Source organism: Monodelphis domestica, chromosome 3 (assembly GCF_027887165.1).
Source record: "Monodelphis domestica isolate mMonDom1 chromosome 3, mMonDom1.pri, whole genome shotgun sequence".
NCBI lineage: Eukaryota > Metazoa > Chordata > Mammalia > Didelphimorphia > Didelphidae > Monodelphis > Monodelphis domestica.
Window position 1 is genome coordinate 147,100,139 of NC_077229.1, and position 22,543 is coordinate 147,122,681.

At 32.6% G+C, this 22,543-nt stretch overlaps 1 protein-coding gene and 1 long non-coding RNA gene across 2 annotated transcripts in view; one reads left to right on the plus strand and one right to left on the minus strand.

The window, feature by feature from the left end:
- The window catches only part of EIF3H (eukaryotic translation initiation factor 3 subunit H), a 115,538-nt gene that overhangs the window by 74,483 nt on the left and 18,512 nt on the right, over positions 1-22,543 (plus strand). The window contains exon 3 of the mRNA XM_001369936.5: positions 21,870-22,037. Within this exon, the coding sequence (XP_001369973.1) occupies positions 21,870-22,037 (168 nt within the window). The remainder of the gene's footprint in view (positions 1-21,869; positions 22,038-22,543) is intronic.
- LOC107651883 (uncharacterized) lies at positions 1,903-11,519 on the minus strand. The gene is made up of 3 exons (XR_001629138.2): positions 11,299-11,519; positions 10,251-10,496; positions 1,903-2,320 (listed from the first exon to the last, which is right to left on the minus strand). It is a non-coding gene; the product is annotated as an uncharacterized LOC107651883 (long non-coding RNA).

Genomic DNA, 22,543 nt, shown 5'->3' on the forward strand with positions numbered 1-22,543 from the left:
ATGTATTTGAAAAAAATTTGTTCTGTGATAGGTAATATCTATAGAATGATGGTCATTTACTGGCTGTCACTTTGAGATGTGTTTTATTATAACATTTGCACACTTATGATAATTTACTTTGAGTAAAAATCTAATCATTCAGTATATTACAATATTAATAATAAAAAAGACTATTTGGATAGTGCTATGTAGTTTATAGATGGCTTTCAAATTCTTTTGTCCATTTGATTCTTTAATAACCTTGTTGGTACTTTTAACTTCCTTTTAGGAATAATCCTAAAACCAAACTCAGAGAAATTATTGGATTTCAAGTTCTTAATAGCCAATAAGTGGCAGAGTTGTCAATTTGACCCAGATCTTTTGATTTTTACATCCTCTATTCACAAATTGTTATATTTTGCAGTGTATCCCTCCTCTCATCCTAGTCAAGGAGCTAATGCACGAAGATAAAGGAAGAAAGAAAATAATGGCTATCTGTTACTCATCCTTTCTAACTTCTGTAAAGGAATAGGGAGAATTGTCTTCTCATGTCTTTTCCCATCTTCATCATGATGTTTCTAAGGCATTACATTGTTGTTTTCATTTCTTGTTAGCCATTTGTGTATTTTTTTGTTGGTTCTACTTACTTTGATTTGTAACAGTTCATATAAATCTTTCCAGGCTTCATTTATTATGTTCTGTTATTTACAGTAATATTCTAATTTACTGAGGTGCCATAATTTGGTTATTCTCCAATCAAAGAGCATCAACTTTATTTTTTATTATTTGGTCCCACCAAAAAAAAATACTGCTATATAAATACTCCCTTGTCATTGACTTTCTTGGTGCATATACCTAACTAAAGTCTATGGAAATTTTAGTCAATTTATTACTTAGAATATAATGGTGTTAAAAATAGCAGTCTATCCAACTTTTTTTGGAGGTGGGCACATTTAATTGGTCACTAGGTCACTAGGTTCCTTGCTAAGTGCTGGAGATAGAATGAAAGGCAAAAATATCCCTTCTCTTTAGGCATTCATTTTCTGAAGGGGGGGAGGATAAAGTTGGTCTAGAGTAAAGGATTTGATTAATGTTTTCCTGTATTTAGGGAACTTAACTTAGTGAGGAAACCCCCTCAACTAGTGTAGGTTGGCATCTTTTCTATAGAGTCTTAGCATTTGTTAAAAGATTTACCCAAAGTTATGTAATGGGGATATGTCAGAGGTGCTACTTGAAAGAGGCCTTCCTGTCTGTTTCTCTTTCTGCATTTGTCAGAACACAGAAACAGCCTGTATAAGGGAGAGACAGCTGTATGGCTCAGTGGATTGAGAGCCAGGCCTAGAGACTAGGAGATCCTAGGTTCAAATATAACCTCAGACATTTCCTAGCGGTGTGACCCTGGGCAAGTCACTTAACCTCTGTTGCCTAGACCTTGCCATTCTTCTGCCTTGGAATAAATACACAGTTTTGATTTCTAAGGTGGAAGGTATGAGTTTTAAAAAAAAATGAAATGAAATAAAGGGAATCTCAAGTTATGGTGCAGTTTTAAGCTAGTAAAATTTAAATACCATATTAAACATACTTGTTATATACAAAGTAAATTGAGATTTCAGAAGAGATCAGGAAAGCATTTGAGTCAGGAAAGGTCTCTTGCAAAATGTGACTTTATACTGATTCTTGAAGAAAACCAGGGAAACTAATGTTAGGGAAATTTAGATTTTTCTGCATGTTTTAGTAAAAAAAATCTTCATAGTAAAGTCTCCTTTGTCCTAACCTAACAAAATTAGACTTTACAGGAGTGGACCTAAACCTGAAATTTACTTTAGACAAATGGTTATAGGTCTAGATGGGATTATTTCAAGACATTCTAATAGAACACGATAACATCTATTCAAAAATGCTCAAATAAGATAGCCACATAGCTTCGTTTGAAATAATTATCTATTAAAGCATATTAGGAAATGAACACACAGAGGAAGTTTACTATGTTTTGCAGTACTAGCAAATAAAATAAGAAGACTTAAAAACTATTAATAAATATTTAGTAACATTTTTAAACATTCTAAAATATTCATTTCAGTTATCCTCTTGACCTCAGAATTTAGCCTGATTGCCAAGCTTCCTTTTCTATGTAAAGTGCTTGAGGAAGTGGTCTTCTCATCTTTCCCATTCCTTCTTTCACTGCAATATCCTCAACTGATTTCAATTTGAGTTTTGCTTGAAGCTTAGTGTGTCTTGATCCCTTCTACATAATGGACAGTTCTGTAGCTGATGACTCCTCCTTTTATTCTCTTTGATCTGAGTAGCCTTTGACATTACGGGTTTCTGTCTCCTGGACCCTCTGCCATAGAAACATATAGAAACATCTGGTTCACCTCCTGAAATTCTAAACTCCTCTTATTACTAAGCTCTTCAAACCTCTTACATGACTTTCTTTCCCTAATCTTATCTGTATCTTTAAGCTTAACTACCACTTTTGAGAGCATGTGAATTTTGTTATGAATTAAGAGAACAGAATGTACTCTCTTTGAACTCATAGCCCTGGTTATATTTTGCTTTATCTTTGATATTTTTTGATGTGTTCATGGAACTATTTCTAGTGATGCTTGCTTCTCAGTCTATTGAGGATAATCAAGTGTAGATCTATGGATGTTGACAAGATTTGAAAGCTTTGCAATAATATTCAGATTATCTGTTTTAAATGTATTGATGTGCTTGATTCACAGACATTTTTAGATTCCTTTTTCAAGTAATATTTCCCTGAACAATTTTATTGTATTTTTAGTTATTAGTACTAAGTGAAGTTTTTTTTAATAAAGATTGCTTGAGTCGTTATTTTAATAGTTTAATTTAACCAAAAAACATGTTTGTTTTTGTATTACACAAACACATGAAACCATGCTATAATAAAATTTCAATGTATTCATATTATAAAAAACTAATTACTCTTTATAGGAAATACACTGTAAATATTTAAAAAAAATTTTACTGTATTCTGTATAATTGAAAATCTGTTACCCTAAAAAAGAACTACATTTTCTGGGAGCCCTCTGACTTCCTATCGTTACGTACTTCCTGTAGACAGGGGATATTAGGCAGTAACATGGAGAGTCCTGGGCTCTTTGGCTTCCTGGCAAGGATGGTAAGCATGAGGTTTTTAACAGGCTCATTCACCATGGGCATGTGATTTTTATTTTTGTATTTCTTTTTATTCTTTTATTTCTAATGATCATTAATGAAACTCCTAACATATAATATTTATTATTTGAGATTAATTTTATTTTTTACAATTCCATACAGGAGCAGTTCCCAAACTTTAGTTTCAGGATTCTGTGATACTCTTGAATTATTAAAGATCATATCCCCCTACTTCCTCTATCTCCATTCCCAATAGCTTTTGATTATGTGTTTTATATCTCTATTTACTGTATTAGAAAGGAAAAGATCCTAGTATTATTATGAAAGTTATTTTGACTTCACAGATTTTTCCTGAAAAGGTCTTAGGGATCCCAGGAGACACTTTGAGAACCTTTGCCATAGAGAATAAACATGAATCTTTACTGATCATCTTAAGCATTTTATTCTAGATTGATGATCTCATCTACTATGATGAATATTTTGAGGCCATGTGAGTTTGAACTCCTGCTTTCCTTTGTACTTCTCCTAATCTCTCTCTTAATGTCTTCACCCTCTCTTTTTCCTTTTCTATCTGCCTCAAGTTTTACCTCTTTCATATATATCTTTGGCCCTTTCCTCTCCCTTCTCTTCCATAATTTTCCCAGATCAGTTTTCTTGTTTCATATATCTTTGTTATTTCTACTACTCTCCCTTTTCCTATACATTACATTAATAAGTTGCTCCATCTTTCAACTCTGGGCATTCTCTTTGTCTGTTCCCATTTCTAGAATACTTTTCCTTCTTAACTCCACTTACTAATACTAACTCCTGGTTTCCTTTAAGTCTCAATTAAAACCCTGTCTTTTACAGAAATCCTTTCCCAACCTTTCTTATCTTTATCTCCATCAAAGTAGCCTATATATATATATATAGTTAATTTTGTTTTAGATATGTGACAAGATTGATCCATCCTGCTAAATGATTAACAGATTTCTTTGTTCTTCATTGTGACTTCAAACATCTTTCTGTAACATCATGTATACTAGTTCCTAGTGTAGCCTTTTTAGTCTCTAAATATGCCATCTGCATAAGTAAGAATAATTACTCTGTAGCAGATAATTACTATATAATAATTAATGCCTTTTACAAAATAAAAATTAAAGAAGTAATTTTTGAGGAAGTTAGACTGAATATAAATATTTAGGGGAAAACATGAAGGATAAATACTCCTCTTGACTATTTTGTTTCTGAAGATCTTCCCCCCCCCTTTTTTTTTTTGCATTCAGGTGGTAGCCAGCCTAGATTTAGCAGTCTGTGTCTCTCTCTCTCTCTCTCTCTCTCTCTCTCTCTCACATTGATTAATTGTTTTTATTCTTAAGGTTTCTCAGTTTTAGAAGGATGTGGGGGATGTGAATGTGTGTGTCACTTAGAAGTAATGATAATGATCTTAATGAGATTGTTGGAGTATGGTTATTTCTTTATTTTGTTTTTTTTATACTATCTTGAAAATTAAAAAATACAAATACACACAAGTCACTTCTTAAAATACAGAACATATTTGCACATACAATAGAAAAATTAAAAATCTCTATCACTAATTTACAAATATTTAATCCATTACCTTTCTCCTTCCACTCAGTGTGTGGAAATGGAAGAGAGGAAATGGTCTTAAACAAAGTGATAGATTGCAGTTTGCACAAACTCTTAATTTTGTGAATCCACAGTGCAAAGAGAATTTTATTTATACTGTCCTACTCTTCCCTAACTTTGCTTTAGGGAATAAAATGATTTATAATCAAGGAGAATTCCATATTTTAGATATTTATTAATCCTAAAATTTGACTATTATAAAAAGTTGTCTTCCTATTAAGGGATAGTCTCAGAATACCCTTTAGTGATAACATTCAGAGGGTGAGCCAAGATGGCATCTTAGTAGTAGTGAAAGCTGAAACCACTCTGAGAATCCTTCTATACCAGTTTTTAAGAAGTGTCTCAAAACAACAGGAATCAAAAACCAATAGCAAGATGGACTGAGGGACCTCTTCTTCTGAATGCAATTTGAAAGGTAGGCAGAGAGAGTTGATTTTCTCTAGATAAGGGGAAACCAAAAGTAAAATTGCACACAGAGGCATGCTAATTCTGGCACCCATCTCCCACCCCCTTACTGTGCCAAGTTCTGAGCTTGGACATAGGCCAATTTCAAGATCCCAGGACCCTGTCTATACCAACCACAGCACACTTCACACCCATCCCTTGAAGTCAAAGGTCCTGGCACTAGCCCATAGTCAGGTCTGGGTGTCCATAGCACTTGTCCCTTTCAAGCCTTCATGACGGTAAAGGCCTTAGCCCCAAGGCAGAATTGCTCTGTCATGCTGAATCTTGCAAACCATCCACAAGAGAAGATAGAATCATATGCTTTTAGAACTCCCAGTCCACAGGCAATAAGGGCGGGTGGGTGGGGGGGCGGTTTGGAAGATGAATGAACAGCAAAAGAAATACCTAACCCTAGAAAATTTCTGTGGAGACAAAAAGAGCAAGGCACAGAGTTAATAGGGGGCTGTGAGATCCAAAAAAACCACATGCAAAACTTCAAAGAAAAATGAGAATTGGACTCAGATGCTGGAAGAACTCAAAAAGGAATTAAAAAATCAAATAAGACAGGTCAGGTGGAAAGAAAATGGGGGAAAGAAATGAAAGTAATGCAAAAAGAAAATAACAGCTTAAAAAGTAAAATTGGTCAACTGGAAAAAAAAGGCATAAAAATTCAATTAAAAGGGTTCTTTAAAAAATAGAACTCACCTACTAGAAAAAGAGGCAAAAAAAAAAACCCAAAGAAGGAAAGAGTTCCATGAAAAGTAGAATAGACCAAATGGAAAAGGAAGATCAGAATGTCATAGAAGAAATTCAGCGGGTGGGGGGAGGAAAAGAAAATGATCTATGTCTTTAACGAATAATGCTTGGAAATGATCAAATAAAATATATTTAAAAAAAAAAAGAAGAAGAAATTCAGCTTTTAAAAATTAGTATTGGTGGGCAGCTGGATAGTTCAATGGATGGAGAACCAGGCGCAGGGACGGGAGGTCCTAGATTCAAATCTGGCCTAAAATACTTCCTAGCTGTGCTAACCTGAGTAAGTCACTTAACCCCCATTGCCTAACCATTACCACTCTTCTGCTCTAGAACTAATACACAGTATTGATTCTAAGATGGAAGGTGAAGGTAAGGGTTTAAGAAAAATTAAAAATTAGTATTGGGCAAAGAAGCTAATGCCATTATGATATATCAAAAAAACAAACCAAATGATAGAAGGAATTTTGAAATATTTGATTGAAAAAACAACTGACCTTGAAAATAGATGCAGTAGAGATAATTTAACAATCTGGTGACTACCTGAAAATCATGATCTCCTCCCCACCCCAAAGCCTAGACATTATAAGAAATTATCAAAGAATGCTTACCTGATATTCTTGAACAAGAAGTTAAAATAGAACTTGAAAGAATCTATATATCACTTGCATTAAATCCCAAAATGACAACTCCTAGGAATGTTATAGCCAAGTTTAAGAGCTTCCATGCCAAGAAAAAAATACTTCAAGCAGAGAGAAAGAAACAATTCAAATATCATTTAGTGTTAGTCATGATTACATAGGATCTGGCAGCTTCCATTGAAGAACTGGAAAGGTTGGAATATAATATTCTGGAAGGCAAGGGGATTGGGTTTAAAACCAAGAATCATCTACCTATCAAAACTGATTATTTTTTTTTAGGGGGAATATTTGGTCATTTAGTAAAATAAAAGATTTCCAAGCATTTCTGAAGACAAGACTATACTTAAAACAAAATTTGATGTCTAAATACAAAATTCAAGAAAAGCATAAAAAAGGTAAATAAGAGAGAAAAGAATTTAAGCACTTCAATAAAGTCAAATGGTTCACATTCCTATATGGAAAGATAATATTTGTAACTCTTAAATTTTTTTATTATTATCATAGTAGTTAGAAGGAGTATATATAGACCTGGTATGGTAGTAAAGTGTTTAGGATGATAAGCAAAAAAAAAAATCTAGGGGTGAAAAAGTATTGCACTAAGAGAAATGGGAAGCGAGAAGTAAAATAGGGGAATTTATATCACATAAAGAGGCGCAAGTGGAGGGTGAAGAAATATTGTAGTAGAGGGGAGGATGAGGGTGGTGACAGGTAAACCTTAATCTTGTTGCAATTGGCTCAGTAAGGGAAGATTAACCAGGCTCATTGGGGTATAGAATCCTTTCTATATCCTATAGAGAAATAGAAGAATGATAACATTCAATTTATGTTATATGTCATGTGTATATGCATCTGTGTATATATGTGTATATTCAATTACATACACAAGTATATATAATTACAAAAATAAACTGATGTTTTAGAATTTTATATTTTATAAATTTTTCATTTTGTTAGTAATAGTATTTACCTACTAGATGTTATGGAAATAATTCTTCAGTATGTAAAATTGAAAATTAATGTAACTTTGTATTGCTGATTCGTGATATTGTTCTGCATTGTAATTATAATTATCTTTGTTTTAAATGTTTGAGAAGATACCACCTTCACTTGGTATTACTGGTATTACTTTCAGAACATATTGCATTCAGCTTTTTACTTATTTTCTAAGTTGCATTGCATTTGATTGGTAATATTTTCAAGATTGTCAGTACATTTCATATTGATTTATTTATTTGTTTGTTAATTTATTAATTTATTTGTTTAATTTTAAACCCAAATTTTCCGTCTTGGAATCAATATTGATTTCAAGACAGAAGAGTGGTAAGGGATAGGTAATGGGGGTCAAATGACTTGCCCAGGGTCATACAGCTGGGAAGTGTCTGAGGCCAGATTTGAACCTAGGACCTCCCAGTTTCTAGGCCTGTCTCTCAATCCACTGAGCTACACAGCTGCCCCCATATTTTATTATTGGTTGACTTTCATCTCTTTAAGTTTAGAATCTTTGTTATTAATGGAAGTTTTAATAAAACTGTCATTTAAGTCATTAAGTAGATTAAGGAGTAGAGGCTAGCATAATTCATCCATCAATTGATAGCCTTTTCAAAATGTACAAAATATCCTTTAAAATTTTTTAAGCCCATATCTTCTGTCTTAGAATTAGTACTGTGTATTGGTTTCCAGGCAGAAGAGTGGTAAGGCTTAGGCAATGGGAATTGTTATTTCCCTTTGGTCACACAAACAAAGTGTCTGAGGTCACATTTGGATCCAGGACCTCCTGTCTTTAGGTCTAGTTTTTAATCCATTGAATTTAGCTGCCCCAGCAACACATCTTTTTAATCTTTGGTGATTTTTTTTCCCTATTGCAGATATCTCCATATGTTTCTTTTCCACAATCATCTCTCCTTTTCATATTTACTGCCTTATTTATAATTTTCTTGTATTTTGAACATTGGATTTGGAATCGGGAAAACTCAGAATTGAATTCTGCCTCAAACTCTTATTAAAAATATAATCCAATGAAGTCAAATTTAATTTCTCTCATCCTTAGTTTCCTCTGTTGTAAAATGGGAAAAACAGTAGACCCTACCTCATAGAGTAGTGAGAAATTCTAGATAGTATTCCTGAGCCATTACTAAATATTTGAAAGATTGTAGACAGCAGTAGAGCAACCCATAAGATTAATCAAGGACAGATATACTCTGGGTGTTAAAGAAAAGAAAGAAAACCAGTCTTTACATTATAAGGTCAATGTCCTTGACTTCTATTCCTGAGACAATTTTAGATGAAATCATCAAATACATAGTTAGTTAACATTTTGAAAGGGAAGTAGTGATTACAGAGTGTCAAGATGGATTCATCAAAAACAGATCATGCCAGATTAGCATTTGTTTTCTTTTTCTTTTCTGGAATATAGGATTAAACTTGTTCTTTTTTTTTTTAACCAAGCTCAGAGAATTATATAAATTCAAACCTGTTTAAATGATCAGACTAAAAAAATTTTTTTTGATGATTGTCAGTGTGACAAACTATAATAGTATCTGTTTTTAGCCCTTTGTTGTTTAATGTTATAATCAGTAATGCGACTAAAGGCATAATGTACACATTGGATGATAGTTGGGATACAAAGGGGACTTGACAGCCTTGAACTGAACCACAAAGATAAAAATTCAATATATTGAAATGTAAAAACTTAAGATTCACAAGTAAAAGATGATGGAAGGCTTTATATTGAAAAATATCTGGATGTTTTAGTGGCCTGTAACCTAATGTCAACCATTTAATGTAGGAGTCAAAAAAACTAATGGAGTTTTTGGAGTTGCCTTGAGAGGGAAGAGTAAGCCCTTGTGTAATTTGCCTTTATCAGAACTCATAGTATTGTGTTAAAAAGTTTAGGAAGGACATTGTTAAAACAACTAAAATGGTGAAAACCCTTTAGTCCATGCCATAAAGATTATTTGGAGCAACTAGGTGGTATTTATTTATTTTGCGTGGAGGAACAAAGATCCAGGGTGGGTTGTGGTAGCTATGTTCAAGTATTTGTTCAAGTATATGTTCAAGGATAGTCTTTGGTTGTAAGGGCACAAATGAACGATCACTTAATCCATAATTTCAGGAAAAACTTCTTAAAATTATCTAAAAATAAAAATTATTGCCATACAAGGTTGAGAATTATCCATGATTGGGAGTTATTGGGATATGCCTGAATGGAATATTTCTTGCAAAATGTGAGCTGGATTATATATGTCTGTGAAACATACATATATTAAAGCTTGGTTGTCAGACTGTCTTATGTCTTATTATGTCTTATTGCACAAATGCGGAAATTATAAATCTTGACAGGGAAATCCTTTTTACCACTAAATATGTTATTTTCTTCTTGTATTAGTTGAGTTTTGGTTAAATATTAAAAGTTAGATGGGTTTGCTTCGTTACTTAGTAATATGTAGAAACAAGTAAGGAAGGAAATACAGCTACTTATTATTGAACCAGCATTACATTTATAATTTGTATGACTTTCCCCAAACTCTGTTAACAGTTTTCTAATGTTTTCACATAGCTCTGGTTAATGATAAATTAAACTGTATGCTTAATTTTCTTTGAGTTAAAGCGTGTCCTGTCTATCTTGTATAATTCTGGCCAGTTTGATTATAGTTCCATGACACCAACCTTGTCAATGTAGGTAGTGATTGATTTCTTTCTTCACTCCTATCCTTAAGGAAGACTATAGGACTTTTACCCCATGCTTTTCCCACTTGGCATTGAGGAACAGAGATAAATTCTGGTATACTTTGAGTAGGTAGAGATAACTTATAGCAGTATCTGATTTTCTTTCACAGGCTTTTAGACTTTGAAGAAATGTCACAAATTTATTGGGATTAGACTTGACTGTCCATTATTACAGAAGAGGTTTTCCTTGGGAATGGAATAAAATGAGACAAAAACAAAAAAACATACATTAATTTCATGAGTGCTGTATGTTTTAAGGAAGTGAAACTTTTAAAACAAGTATTATTTCCCTCTGATCCTTGTCTCTAAATTAATTTTTTTTAAAAAAGCAAAACTAAAAAAGACAAAACCATAAGAAACTATTTTGGTTCAGCAAAATAAATTTCTTTAGTGTCCATTCCTAAAAATGTAGGCTTTACTCTATATTTTAAGTCCCATCTCTTCTCTGGCAGGAGGTGTATAAAGTGCTTTATTCTTAATTCTCTTGAATTATGGTTTGCTATTACATTGATGATAATTTCTAAAGTCATTCAAAGTTTTTTTTTTTTAAATTAAAAAATGATACTCTTTAGTTTTGCTGTTTCTGTCACCTCATCGAATCAGTCTGGATTGTATATGTATTATCACTTAAAATATTTCCGTATTATTCATTTTTGTAAGTGAATAATCTTATAAAACCAAAACGCCAAATCATATACAATAAGGGTTAAATTAAAGAGTTTGATTAAGTGAGGAGAGCAGTTTAACAAAAACTTTGTTTAATTTAAGAAAAAATACAGATAGATAGATGAGAAAAAGAATAGATTATAAGTCTTTTACCCTACAAATACATCTGAAATCCTAATAACTACCTAAAATTATCTCTATCTTATCAGGACAGGTTCTTCTGCCTGGCACACCAGACCTAATCTAACCTACTCTATCTATAAATTATTCACTAACTACCTAACTACCTAAAATAATAGACAGCCACCATTCGAATACTCACTCCTTCAGTCAGTTTTCTATAGCATCCCAACTGTCAGTAAACTGCCAGTAGATCCTTGCCTCAGACAGACCTCCTGCTCTCTACAGATCCCAAAGGCAAAAGACCCCCAACTGTCACCCACTGCTTCCTTTAATCTCCTCAGTGACCAAGTGTCCTCTCTAATTTCCTGTTTAGAGGGCTGACTGCTTCCTCTCCCCAGTTCTGGTCTCCCTGGTAATGGAATCTTCAGCTCTTGCTCACTGACTCCTGTCAGTTCTGATCTACTTAGAAATCCTGCTCTCTAGCCTCTTAAGGAGACAGAGGGAGAGATTAAGAAAATCCCTTTATCTCAATACTCAAATAAACAAGTGATAAATTAATGTTTTAATCTGTACTTCTACTCCAACAGTTCTTTCTCTAGAAATGGATGAATTCTTTTTCTTAAGTCCCTTAGAATTGTCCTGTATTGTTATATTGCTGTTAGTAGCAAAGTCTATCATATTTAATCATCCCTCAATATTTCAGTTACTGTGTTTAATGTTCTCCTGGTTCTGCTTATTTCACTCTGCATTAGTTCACATTGATCTTTCCAACTCTTTCTGAAATCATCCTGTTCATTCCTTATAGCACAATAGTATTCCATCACCATTATATGCTACAATTTGTTCAGTCATTCCCCAATTTAGGGATATTCCTTTAGTTTCCAATTCTTTGCTACCACAAAAAGCACAGGAGAGCATTATCCATTAAGAGAAAGTGGTCTGTATCAAGTGAAGAAGGATGAGGCCTGAGAATACTAGATTAATAATTATGAAATCATTGGTGGTAGCCAAGATACATAGAAATCTTAACAGATAAGATCAAAATCAATTCCCCAGTTAAGTCATCAAAGGATGTGAACAAAGTTCTCAAAAGAATAACTGCAAATTATTAATAAGAAAGCATGCTTCAAATAACTTATAAGGGTAAGGATGACATTAGAAATTAAGTATTGTTTTATTAGTTTAGAGATAAGTGGCTGCTTGAAAAAGAACTGGAGTTTGAAGTAGAGCTGAGAGAGTAGGTTAATTTCAACTGCTGGCAGTTATAACCATTTTTCTATGTCAGTTACTCTCTCTGGCAGTTGGGAGTTGCTCTATGGCAGTTGGCAGAGACACTCTCAGAGACTGTCTCAGGGCTGGAGGAGGTAACATCTTTGCCTCTCTGTCTGAGGGAAAGTTCTGAAGGAGCTCAGTGTTTTCTTTCCCTACTTGGGAAACACTTGAATATTCATTGTGTTTTTATTAGATTACTTAACTCTGAGAAGATCAAAGAAAAAGACTCAGTCCTAACTTGATTCTTGTTGAGACTCAACGTTACCAGTTAGCCTTTGCTATTTTATAATTTGAAGGCGAAGTTAAGATTTATAAGGATATTAGTGGTAGTTTTTATTTAAATAGTATAGATTTGGGTTAGTCAGATCAGGGAGGATTAGTGTAGCCTGTGAAAAACACAGAAGTGTTTCCCTGTGGAACCTGGGAGTTTGGGTGGATTTAGATTCACTTATAATTAGAAATCCTTTATTTATCCTTATATTTCAATAAATAGTTTATATTTATAATGAGAGTCTCTTTAGCATACTTGTGCCTGGCCCTAAAGGGAAGTTCACATTTGAGCTTCACTTCATCTTAGATGATACTTTTGATTACCTCTATCAAAAGTATCCAAATAGTTTTAACCTGATTGATGAGTTAAACAATTTTGAACCTATATTGTAACTTTTTCCATCTAAATATTTTATTTTATAACTAGCCAACATTTATTTTGACATAAGAGAAATACAAGCCAAAATGACCCAGCAAAGAGATGACAAGATGATCGGTGCTGGAGGGGCAGTGGAAAGATGGGCACACTAGTGCATTTTTTTTGGCATTGTAAATCAGTACTCTATTTTGGAAAGCAATTTAGAATTATGTACACATAGTGATTGAACTATCTGTATCTTTGATCCAAAGATTCCTCTACTAGGATTATACTAAAAGGAAATCATTTATAAGAAAAACAATATGTACATTGCCATATTTGGAGCAGTGTTCTAGTATTTGTGGTAGTAAAGAAGTAGTCATTTACTCATCAAGTCATATAAATATAGTGATTGAAGTATATGTTCAGGGTTTGAGGAATGGGTAAGCAAATTGTGGTATATGATGGTAATGGAATACTATTGTGCTATAAGGAATGATGGACAGGATGATTTCTGAAAGAGTTGGAATGATAAACATGTTGAATACAAAGAAGAAGGCAAAGATTTACATGATCTGATACAGAGTCAAGAAGAGCCTAGAAAACATTATTATAACAACAGTGTAAATGACAGATTAACCACAAAACCATAAAAAATCGATGTTGCAGAAATATAAAAAGCAAGCATGGACCCATAGGAGAGAAATGAAAACTCACTCCCCACCCCCTTCCCCACTCTGCAGAGATGAGAGTCTTTGGATTTGTGTTTTCTGACTTTTGCAGTGTATTGGTTGGTTTTGCTGTGTACTTGCTTTACTTAACATTCTTATCCTCTTTTACCCTTTTCCTCCCCTCATATTTTTATATGGTTGTAGCTATTTCTTCCTATAAGAGCTGCCTGTTTGAATCTGTTTCCTGTGTTTCTTAAAAGTGATACTCTTATTAGAAAAATTTGGTGTAAGGATTCTCGCTTTTCTGTTTTTCTTGTTTATTTGTGCAGAAATATGAATTATATGTAATCAAAATGGTCCATTTTACCTGAAACATAGTTACCTTGGTATTCTGTAAAGTGAGAGCTCTCCATGGTAAGTAAACTCCTTGTTTCCTGTGTTCCTTCGGTGGAATTTCAGAATTGAACTGAGTGAAGGAACAGATCTCAAATGGCATTTTTAATGACCAACTTAAAGTGAAATTTTCATTTCATCCTACCAACTCATGCTTTCATAATTGGCAGAAATAAGTTTGTAGCTTTAACACCAGTAGCTAAAATGAAATAGATTTGCAGGGATATCTTGAGTTATTTGCTTTGAAAAAGCTCAGTATGAATCTCTTGCAATATTTACATAACACATAATATTTATGTCTTGAGATGGGTCCAACTTGGAAACAACTACAAAAAACTCTTTCACTTCTGGTATTTTTTCAAAACTTTTTTAAAATGGAATTTGAGATAGAAAATTCCCTTCTCTTGTCCTGCAAAATATAAGTGGAGCATAACTTGCTGTCCATATTGCTTGCTACTTGGCAAGTGGATTATTTGTCAGAACTCATTAACACTTTAAAGGAGAATTATCCAGGAGCAAAATAAAGTCCTTTTTCTAAAACTGTTTTGAAAGTCCACTAATGTTACAGGGGAAAGACTATTTATGATGCCTGTTGAATGGGATGACTAATTACCTAGGTACATGAGAATTTGTGTGGGGATATTTTAATGAAAAACAGTGAATGATTAATAAAATTCTTAGGCAATCATATGGGTGGCATTAATAACAGATGTATTTATTTATTTGGGGTGAATTAATGAATATTTGATGCATACTGGGTGGACAGACTGCAGACGTTTTAAATAATCTGTGCACATCTTAGTTCTGAGTGTACAGAGACCCCATTTTAACTTTTCAAATGTAAAAGATGTTTGCTTGGATCTGATGCTTCTAAATTCTTCTTGCTTCCAACATTGTCTGAAATGTATGTGTGGTTTGGCAAGCATCCTATTAGAAGAATAGCTCAGTGAAAGTTTTGACCAGCTAAATGAAGGATAAGGGCCTTCGTGCTGGTTGTCACATGGTACTATTATAGAGGGCTGAAAGCATTCTCTAGGAAGAGCTACTTGTTAGCCAGATGCCAGAACAGAGGCCTGAAATTTGTATATACTTAGGTACTCTCCAAATCTATTTAATTCAATAATAGATTTCTGAAGATGTTCTCTCCCCCTACTATCAATCCTACCTTCTTCCCTTGATCCTCCCTCTTCCCCCAGAGGCCAATCTAATATTCTGTATCTCTTCCTGGGAACTATTTCATCTCTTTGATGACCTTCACAGTCATCTTGAATCCCAACTAACATTCAGTAACAAAATAGTCCTGTTAAAAATATCACCAGAGCACAAAGTGTTTTCCTTTTGGGGAAACATTTGATCTTTATTAACCTTGGATTGTTACAATTGTCCATCATATTACTAGAATAAAAGTTTCATTAGGCCAGGGACTTTTTTGTTTGTTTTATGGTCTATTTCTCATGCCCAGTACTTTATTTTGTGTTTAGTAATCATTTGTTAAATGTTTATTGGTGCATAATGGCATCATCTAAAACTCGATCTTGATATGGTTATTATTGATTTCACATAAATTTTGTCCTGAAGGAAACTACAATTATAATTAACAGTATTTATATAGTATAACCTACTTTTTCTAGAGGAAGTTGTGAGATGTTTTTTAAAAACCAGTTCTGAACAATTAATTTTGAAGCATTTGTATTGGAAGGGCCATTCACATATTACTTTTCTCATTTTTTAATTGATAATTTAAAATACTGTATTGATTGTTTTTATTAGTGTTTACTTTTATATCTCTTGGAATAAGCAAGGTGATTCAGCAACTAGAGTGCTGGGTCTGGATTCAGGAATACCTGAGTTCAAATGTGGCCTCAGATACCAGCTGTGTTTGGTTTTCCTCAGTTTCCTCAGATATAAAATGGGGATAATAATAGTACCTACTTCACAGAGTCATTGTGAAGATCAAAAGAGATTTGTAAATTACTTAGCACAGTTCCTAGCACATAGTAAGGACTTAAGTTCAATTTAATAAAGGCTTTTAAAATTAATTAATATACTAACTAAATTTGACAAAATATTTGTACTTTTCTTTTATAGATAAGTTTATTTCCTTTTTAAAAAATTAAAATTAAATCAGTGCACATATATTTCATTTATTAATCTATTTAAAAATTTTAAATGACTTAAGTATTATGGCTTTTAAAAATACAAAATTCTTAAAATTAATCGAGGTACTTTGAAAAATTCTAAAGAAACTTGTAAAACAGCTTACTTCCTCACTGGTCTTTGACTCATATGTTTCATGGATGTTCAGTCTGATGTATCTCTGTTTTCTAATTCTCTTTATGTTGATTATTGGAAATCATTGATTGTATACTTTCATTTCTTTTCTTCCCTCTTTAAATTTTTAAATATTTTTTCATGTTTACATGATTCATTTTCTTTCCCTCCTCTCTTCCCTCCTCCTTCCCAGAGCCAACTGTTTCACTAGGTTGTACAAATGTTATCACTTGATACCCATTTCCATATTACTCATTTTTGCCATAGAGCAATCTTTTAAAGCCTATATCCCAAATCATATCCATATATACATTATACTTACATTTCATTGAAGGCCTTAATATTACCTAAGATACATTTGTTTAAAAAAAAAAGACAACTTAAATTTTTAGAAAATATATTTGTTTAAATTTGTCTCTTAGAAGAAAAATTCCCCCAAATGTTTTTTCCTCTAGAGAGAAATAGTTAATAGGTACCCAGCTTTTTATAAACCCAGGTTCCATTAAATTGATTTTAGCCCTAGGAACTTTGAAAAAATTTATTGTTTTGCAAAGCATATATCTGTGTGTGCATATATATGTGTGTGTGTGTGTGTGTGTATATATATATATATATACATATATATATATAAAATGCATGTGAATATCTTGGTGCCAAGCTATAAGAACAGTTATTCATTGTTGTAAGCTAGTTACTCCTTTGCTTAGTATAGAGTTAGCTAATGAAGATGATCCTAGAGGTTGAAGGTTATTTCAAACACTGAAGTTCATTTTTAAAGCCCTTCTAATTTTTTCAAAACTTACTCAGTTGCTTCTAAATACTGCTTAGTATTCATATTGACTTGGGTCAGTTGTGGTGACCAGTTTGTCTTTGCAATTCATTGTCATTCTTGTTTTTTTGCCTTTAGTGGAAAGGTCTTAATTTTTAAGTTCTTAACAAATCAGCTTGACAGTTTCCTATTCTTGAGCACTAATAATTTGACTTTATATTACCTAATAAATATAATAAATTGGAAGCCACAATTTTCTGGTACAGATTTGTAATTTGTCTTTAGTCTAATAGTTACTGCTGTCTTTTCCCTTACTGTGTGTAAAGTAATGTATTACTTCAAGAATTTTTGAAATTAATTCAGATGTGAATATAAATAATAAAAATTGATAGTGGACTTTGTGTTAGGTAAGAGGATATTATTATTTTTGAGATCATTGTCCCTGACATGAAGATGCTTTTGCAAAGTTGTCCTTGACCTCTTCTTTGTACTTTCAGGGAACCATCATGGTACATATTAACTAAAAAAAAAAATAGTTTGTGTAATTTCTATGTAAATGCTTCTCTCCTTTTTATTATTTATATTTTACTCCCTTTTGCTTTTACCCATCTATCCCTTTTACATTACATTCTTTATTTTAATTAGCATTGATTTTCTCTCCTTCCCACCTTGTCTTGATGTCTGTCAGTCTCCTACCCCGCCCCACTATGCTGTAACACATATGACATGTGCATAGTCACAGAAACCAAATCTTCAACCTATGTGTGATTAGAATCAATGTTTAATTCTGCATATTAGTCTTATCACCTTAATGTCAAGAGATTAACATTTTATCATCAGTTTTTTGGAATCATTGTTGGTCATTGTCTTTATCAGCTTAAGTCTTTCAGACTTAATTTCTTTTGGCATAATAATGTTACATTGCTTTCATATACCATATTTTGTTTAGCCATTCCCCAAATGGTGTCCACCCCATACATATCCACCCTTCCTCTTCTATTTCTCTGCCACTACAAAAGAGCTGCTATAAATAGTTTTGTCCTTTGATCTCTTTGGTGTATGGGCCTACAAGTATTGCTAGGTCAAAGGATATTGCCCATTTTAGTAACTTCTTCCATATAGCTGTCCATTTTACCATGTCTGCATTTGAAAATAGACACCCACAATTTCTCCTAATGTACCTTTCTACTCAAATTGTAAAGAGCTTGGGAACACTTGAAGCTGTCTCTGCCAGTGTTTTCACAGTCATCTCAGAAAGAGGCAGCACTTTTGCTCCAGTCACTTTGAAATGCCATTTTCCTGCATATAGAATTGTACTGGAGTAGAAACTATGAGTAGGTAAGAGCCAAGATTTACTTTCATTTGTGTGGTGTTTCAGAAGACTTCTGCTGGGTAAGACGAAAGGTATAGATAATGTTGAAAAGTTATATTAGAATTTTTTTTCTGCCTCTAGTTCCACCTTAATTTGGCTTTTAGTATTGGAGAGGCTTAGCTAGGAAGTAAAAGTCACTTTTGCATATAGATGCTTAACAAATGTTGGGATCAATACAATAATAATTTAGTTTAATTTTGGGAAAGGCTTAGACTGGATTAGAGACAGCTCAGTAGTTTAGTATAGCTACTTAATTAATAGTTGTTTATGAGCAGATTAGTTCACCATGCTAAACCTCAGTTTCCTTATCCAAGTGAATACAATAAAAGCATGTAGTACAAAACAATAGGGCACAATTTCATAAGATCAGCATTTGTGACCTCTTTGGTTTTGATTGCCTTCATTCAGGTAGGAGTTTTGCTTTGATTAGTAATCATTCCTGGGCCTCAGTTCCTGGGTCCAAATGAACCTAAAATTTTGTACTCCTTTATTTTCAGGGTGAGGAAAATGCTTTGTAGATTGTGTAATATTATATAAATGTTAGTTGTAATCTTAGATTATTTTGAAATTTATGGACTAATTTAAAATTTTGCATATTTTTAAATACCTTATTTTTTGAGAAGCATTAGGATCTAATTGATAGTCTTGGACCTGCAGACTGTAAGACTTGGATTCAAGTCCTAATAATACTATTATTGATTTTGTGATCATAGATGGGCAAGTCACTTAAGTTTTCAGCTTCAGACAGTTCTCTAAGACTAATTTATAAAGATTAGATTTTTCTGAAAATTTAGAGTCCCTAAAAAAGACCCCAAGATTAAACATTTTCAGGTACAAAATAAATTATTTCTTAATAGTGACCTGCTTTACTTTGTCTCTTATCTGGCTCCTAACATTTTAGAAGAAAAGAATGATTTGTAGTTAGGGCATGAAAACAATTTGATAAACTAAACTCTACTTGCATTATAATTATGGGGTTTTTATATGAATGGATGAATTGGAGTACTGAGGCTTGTTTGGTAGGTTAACAAATTTCATATGATTTTTTAAAACCCATATTTGTTTCAGTTGTTACTACTTCTGTGATTTGTCAACTTTATCTTTGTGAATTTAATTTAATTTAATTATATTTCCCAAGATAAAACATGATTCCAGCCATTAAGTGAACTGTTTAGCATCATAATTATCATTTGAAAATTAACTTTCTCAAAAAAACAAACCAGAGTTCTGTTAGTGAAGTTATATTAATGTAATTACAAATACTGCTATTTGGGTATGCCTAGATCCATTTATAAGTGGAAATATTTTAAAATATAGTAAACTATAGACATCAAATAGCTTAGACAAAATATAAAACATTAATGATATAATATTTTTAAAAATATTTTTTTGATGTTTCTTATATCATTGTAATTATTCATAGTATCCTTTACCCTTCTACCTAGTTAACTATCTCATTTAACAAATAGTGTTTTTTAAGAGGAGAAAAATCAGTACAATTGATTGATACACTGAAAAATAAAAACATGTAATGTATTATGGACATCCCACCTTTGGCTGGATTGGGGGATGTCTTCTCACTTCTCTTCATTCCAGTCATGCTTGATTATAATTTTGTTATATTCACTTGGGTGTGTGTGTGTGTGTGTGTGTGTGTGTGTCCATGTCCATTTAAGTTATAATTATTGTAAATGTTGTATCCTTGACTTTTCTTCACTCTATCATTTCGTGTAGATATTTTCCATACTTTTTTTGTATTTATTACATGTCAGTTCTTAGAGTACACTAATATTACATTCATGTAACTCAGTATGTTTAGCCATTCCCTAATCAATAGGCATCTCTACTTTGTTTCTACTTTTTTCTTCCACATAAAATGCTGCTATAAATAATTGGATTATATGGGGTAATTATTCTTTTTGATAGTTTCCTTGGGATATATGTCCTGTAATGGTGCCTTTGTTCAAAGAGGGTCATAGTGATGTATTAATTTTTAAGAAAAAAAATGATCACATTCAGAGGTAGAAACATATGAGCTTAGGAAATCTTTAAGCAAATATATATCCCTTTAATATACACTCTAGTAGATAATCTACTCTTGTGAATTCAGCTAGAAATGAGAAATCAGAATCTTTAATATATAGCCTAATCAGTAAGCCAAAATGTCTCTTTACAGCTCATATAATAAAATTTTTTTCTTGTTCTGAGCAACAGAAGAATACCTTTTGAAATAGTAATGTTCCATACTCAAGTAATTCAGTGAGTTGATTGGGAAATATCAGTAAGCAGGTTTATATCCTTTTTGACTAATGGGGGCATTTAAAAATAATAATTGTTCACTTTAAAGAGAAATTTCTCATATAATTTTTGGCATTCTTTGACTCTTATTTACTCTCCAGAATCGGTTATTGTTCTAAAGTTTGAGGAGTAAATACTTTTTTTCTTTAATGCCAATGTTGTAAAGTCCTGAGCAAAACTTTCCAAATAAAATCATGGGACTCAGTTGAAGATGGTAAATAGTAAATAGCATTATAATTTAAGGTTTATATATTTGAAAGTTAGTAAAATAATTATTTCACAGCCTTAAGATTACTTTACTTAGTGTATTATAGATTGCAGTTTTGAACTGATCAGTTTTCTCATCCTTGAAACTTGATTCTTGGTTATGTGGACATTGATTATATAATGTATTCAACACTTTAAGGACTTAAAAGTCTATATAAAACATTTTCTTAGTTAATATATTCTGATCAATTGATATTTTCTTTTATCCTTTTTAACTTGCTACATTGAGAACACAATAAGGAAAATGAAAGATTTTTAAAAATCAGGATATACAGTAGGGGGCACCAGATGAAGACAAAAAGGAATTCTGATGTTTTTAATCAGTGTAGTATATACATTGCTTCCTCTAATGGTCTTAACATTTCTGTTCTATGGTAGATAATGGTGGGAAAAAAGCAGGCATTAACTCGTTTATAATCCTAAATGAAACATCCCTTTGAACAGAATTTAATTATATCCATGAATCCATAAGTTTCCCTCCTGAATTATTTACATCAAATTATTGAGATTCAATTAACTGGTCTAACAATTATGTTACTTCAACACATTAGAATTGTATATATTATTTAAAACTATCTTTAAGTCATGATCTGACAATACTTTTTCTTTGAAGTAAGTTGATTGTTAATAGAATAACAAGAAATTAAGAGGTATTCAGCTACCTTTTGTCAAGTTTATCATATAAGTTGATTTAAAAAAAAAAAAAAGGTCCAGAAATGGGTAGTGCTTCTTTGACTATTTAATTTTGTTTGTTTCAGAAGTTTTGTGTAATGTGGTTACTTTTATGGATGGTCTAACATTTAAAAACATGTCTTTTTTTTTTATCTAGTTCAATATCAGATGGAAATGATGCGCAGTCTTCGTCATGTAAATATTGATCATCTTCATGTTGGTTGGTATCAGTCTACATACTATGGCTCTTTTGTCACCCGTGCTCTCCTGGATTCCCAATTCAGTTACCAACATGCAATTGAAGAGTCTGTAGTTCTCATTTATGGTTTGTAGAAGTTTTTCTTTATTATTCTTTTCTCCCTTAATATTATTTCTACTATTTTTGCATTCTGTCTTTTTTGTCTATAAGAGTAGCCTGGCAGGCCCTCTCGAGTAAATACCAACCCTGTGTCTGCAGCAGCCTCAGCAGCAGCTAAGTCTAGACAGGGTTTCCTTCTTTCTGTTTATTTTTCTTGCTATCAGAGCCCTGATGTGTACGTTTTGGAATGCTGGAGTAGCTGCTTCATTTTTATTCCTCCATCTCCCCTCCCTTGTTGAAGGGGCTAGTGGAACTAGACCAGATGTCTAACAAACCCCGATTGCTAGAGTGTCTGGCTCTGTACGTGACTGACCAATCATAACACAACTTGCCAAGATTTTTTTTTATACCTCTGACAGGAGTGTACAAAACCTGGACTGTTTCTTAGCACAAAGATTTTTTTCTTTTCTGCCTATTTAATGGTGTTTCCTCAAGCTCTCCAGACCAGATGTTCTGTGCTGTATCAGAACTGT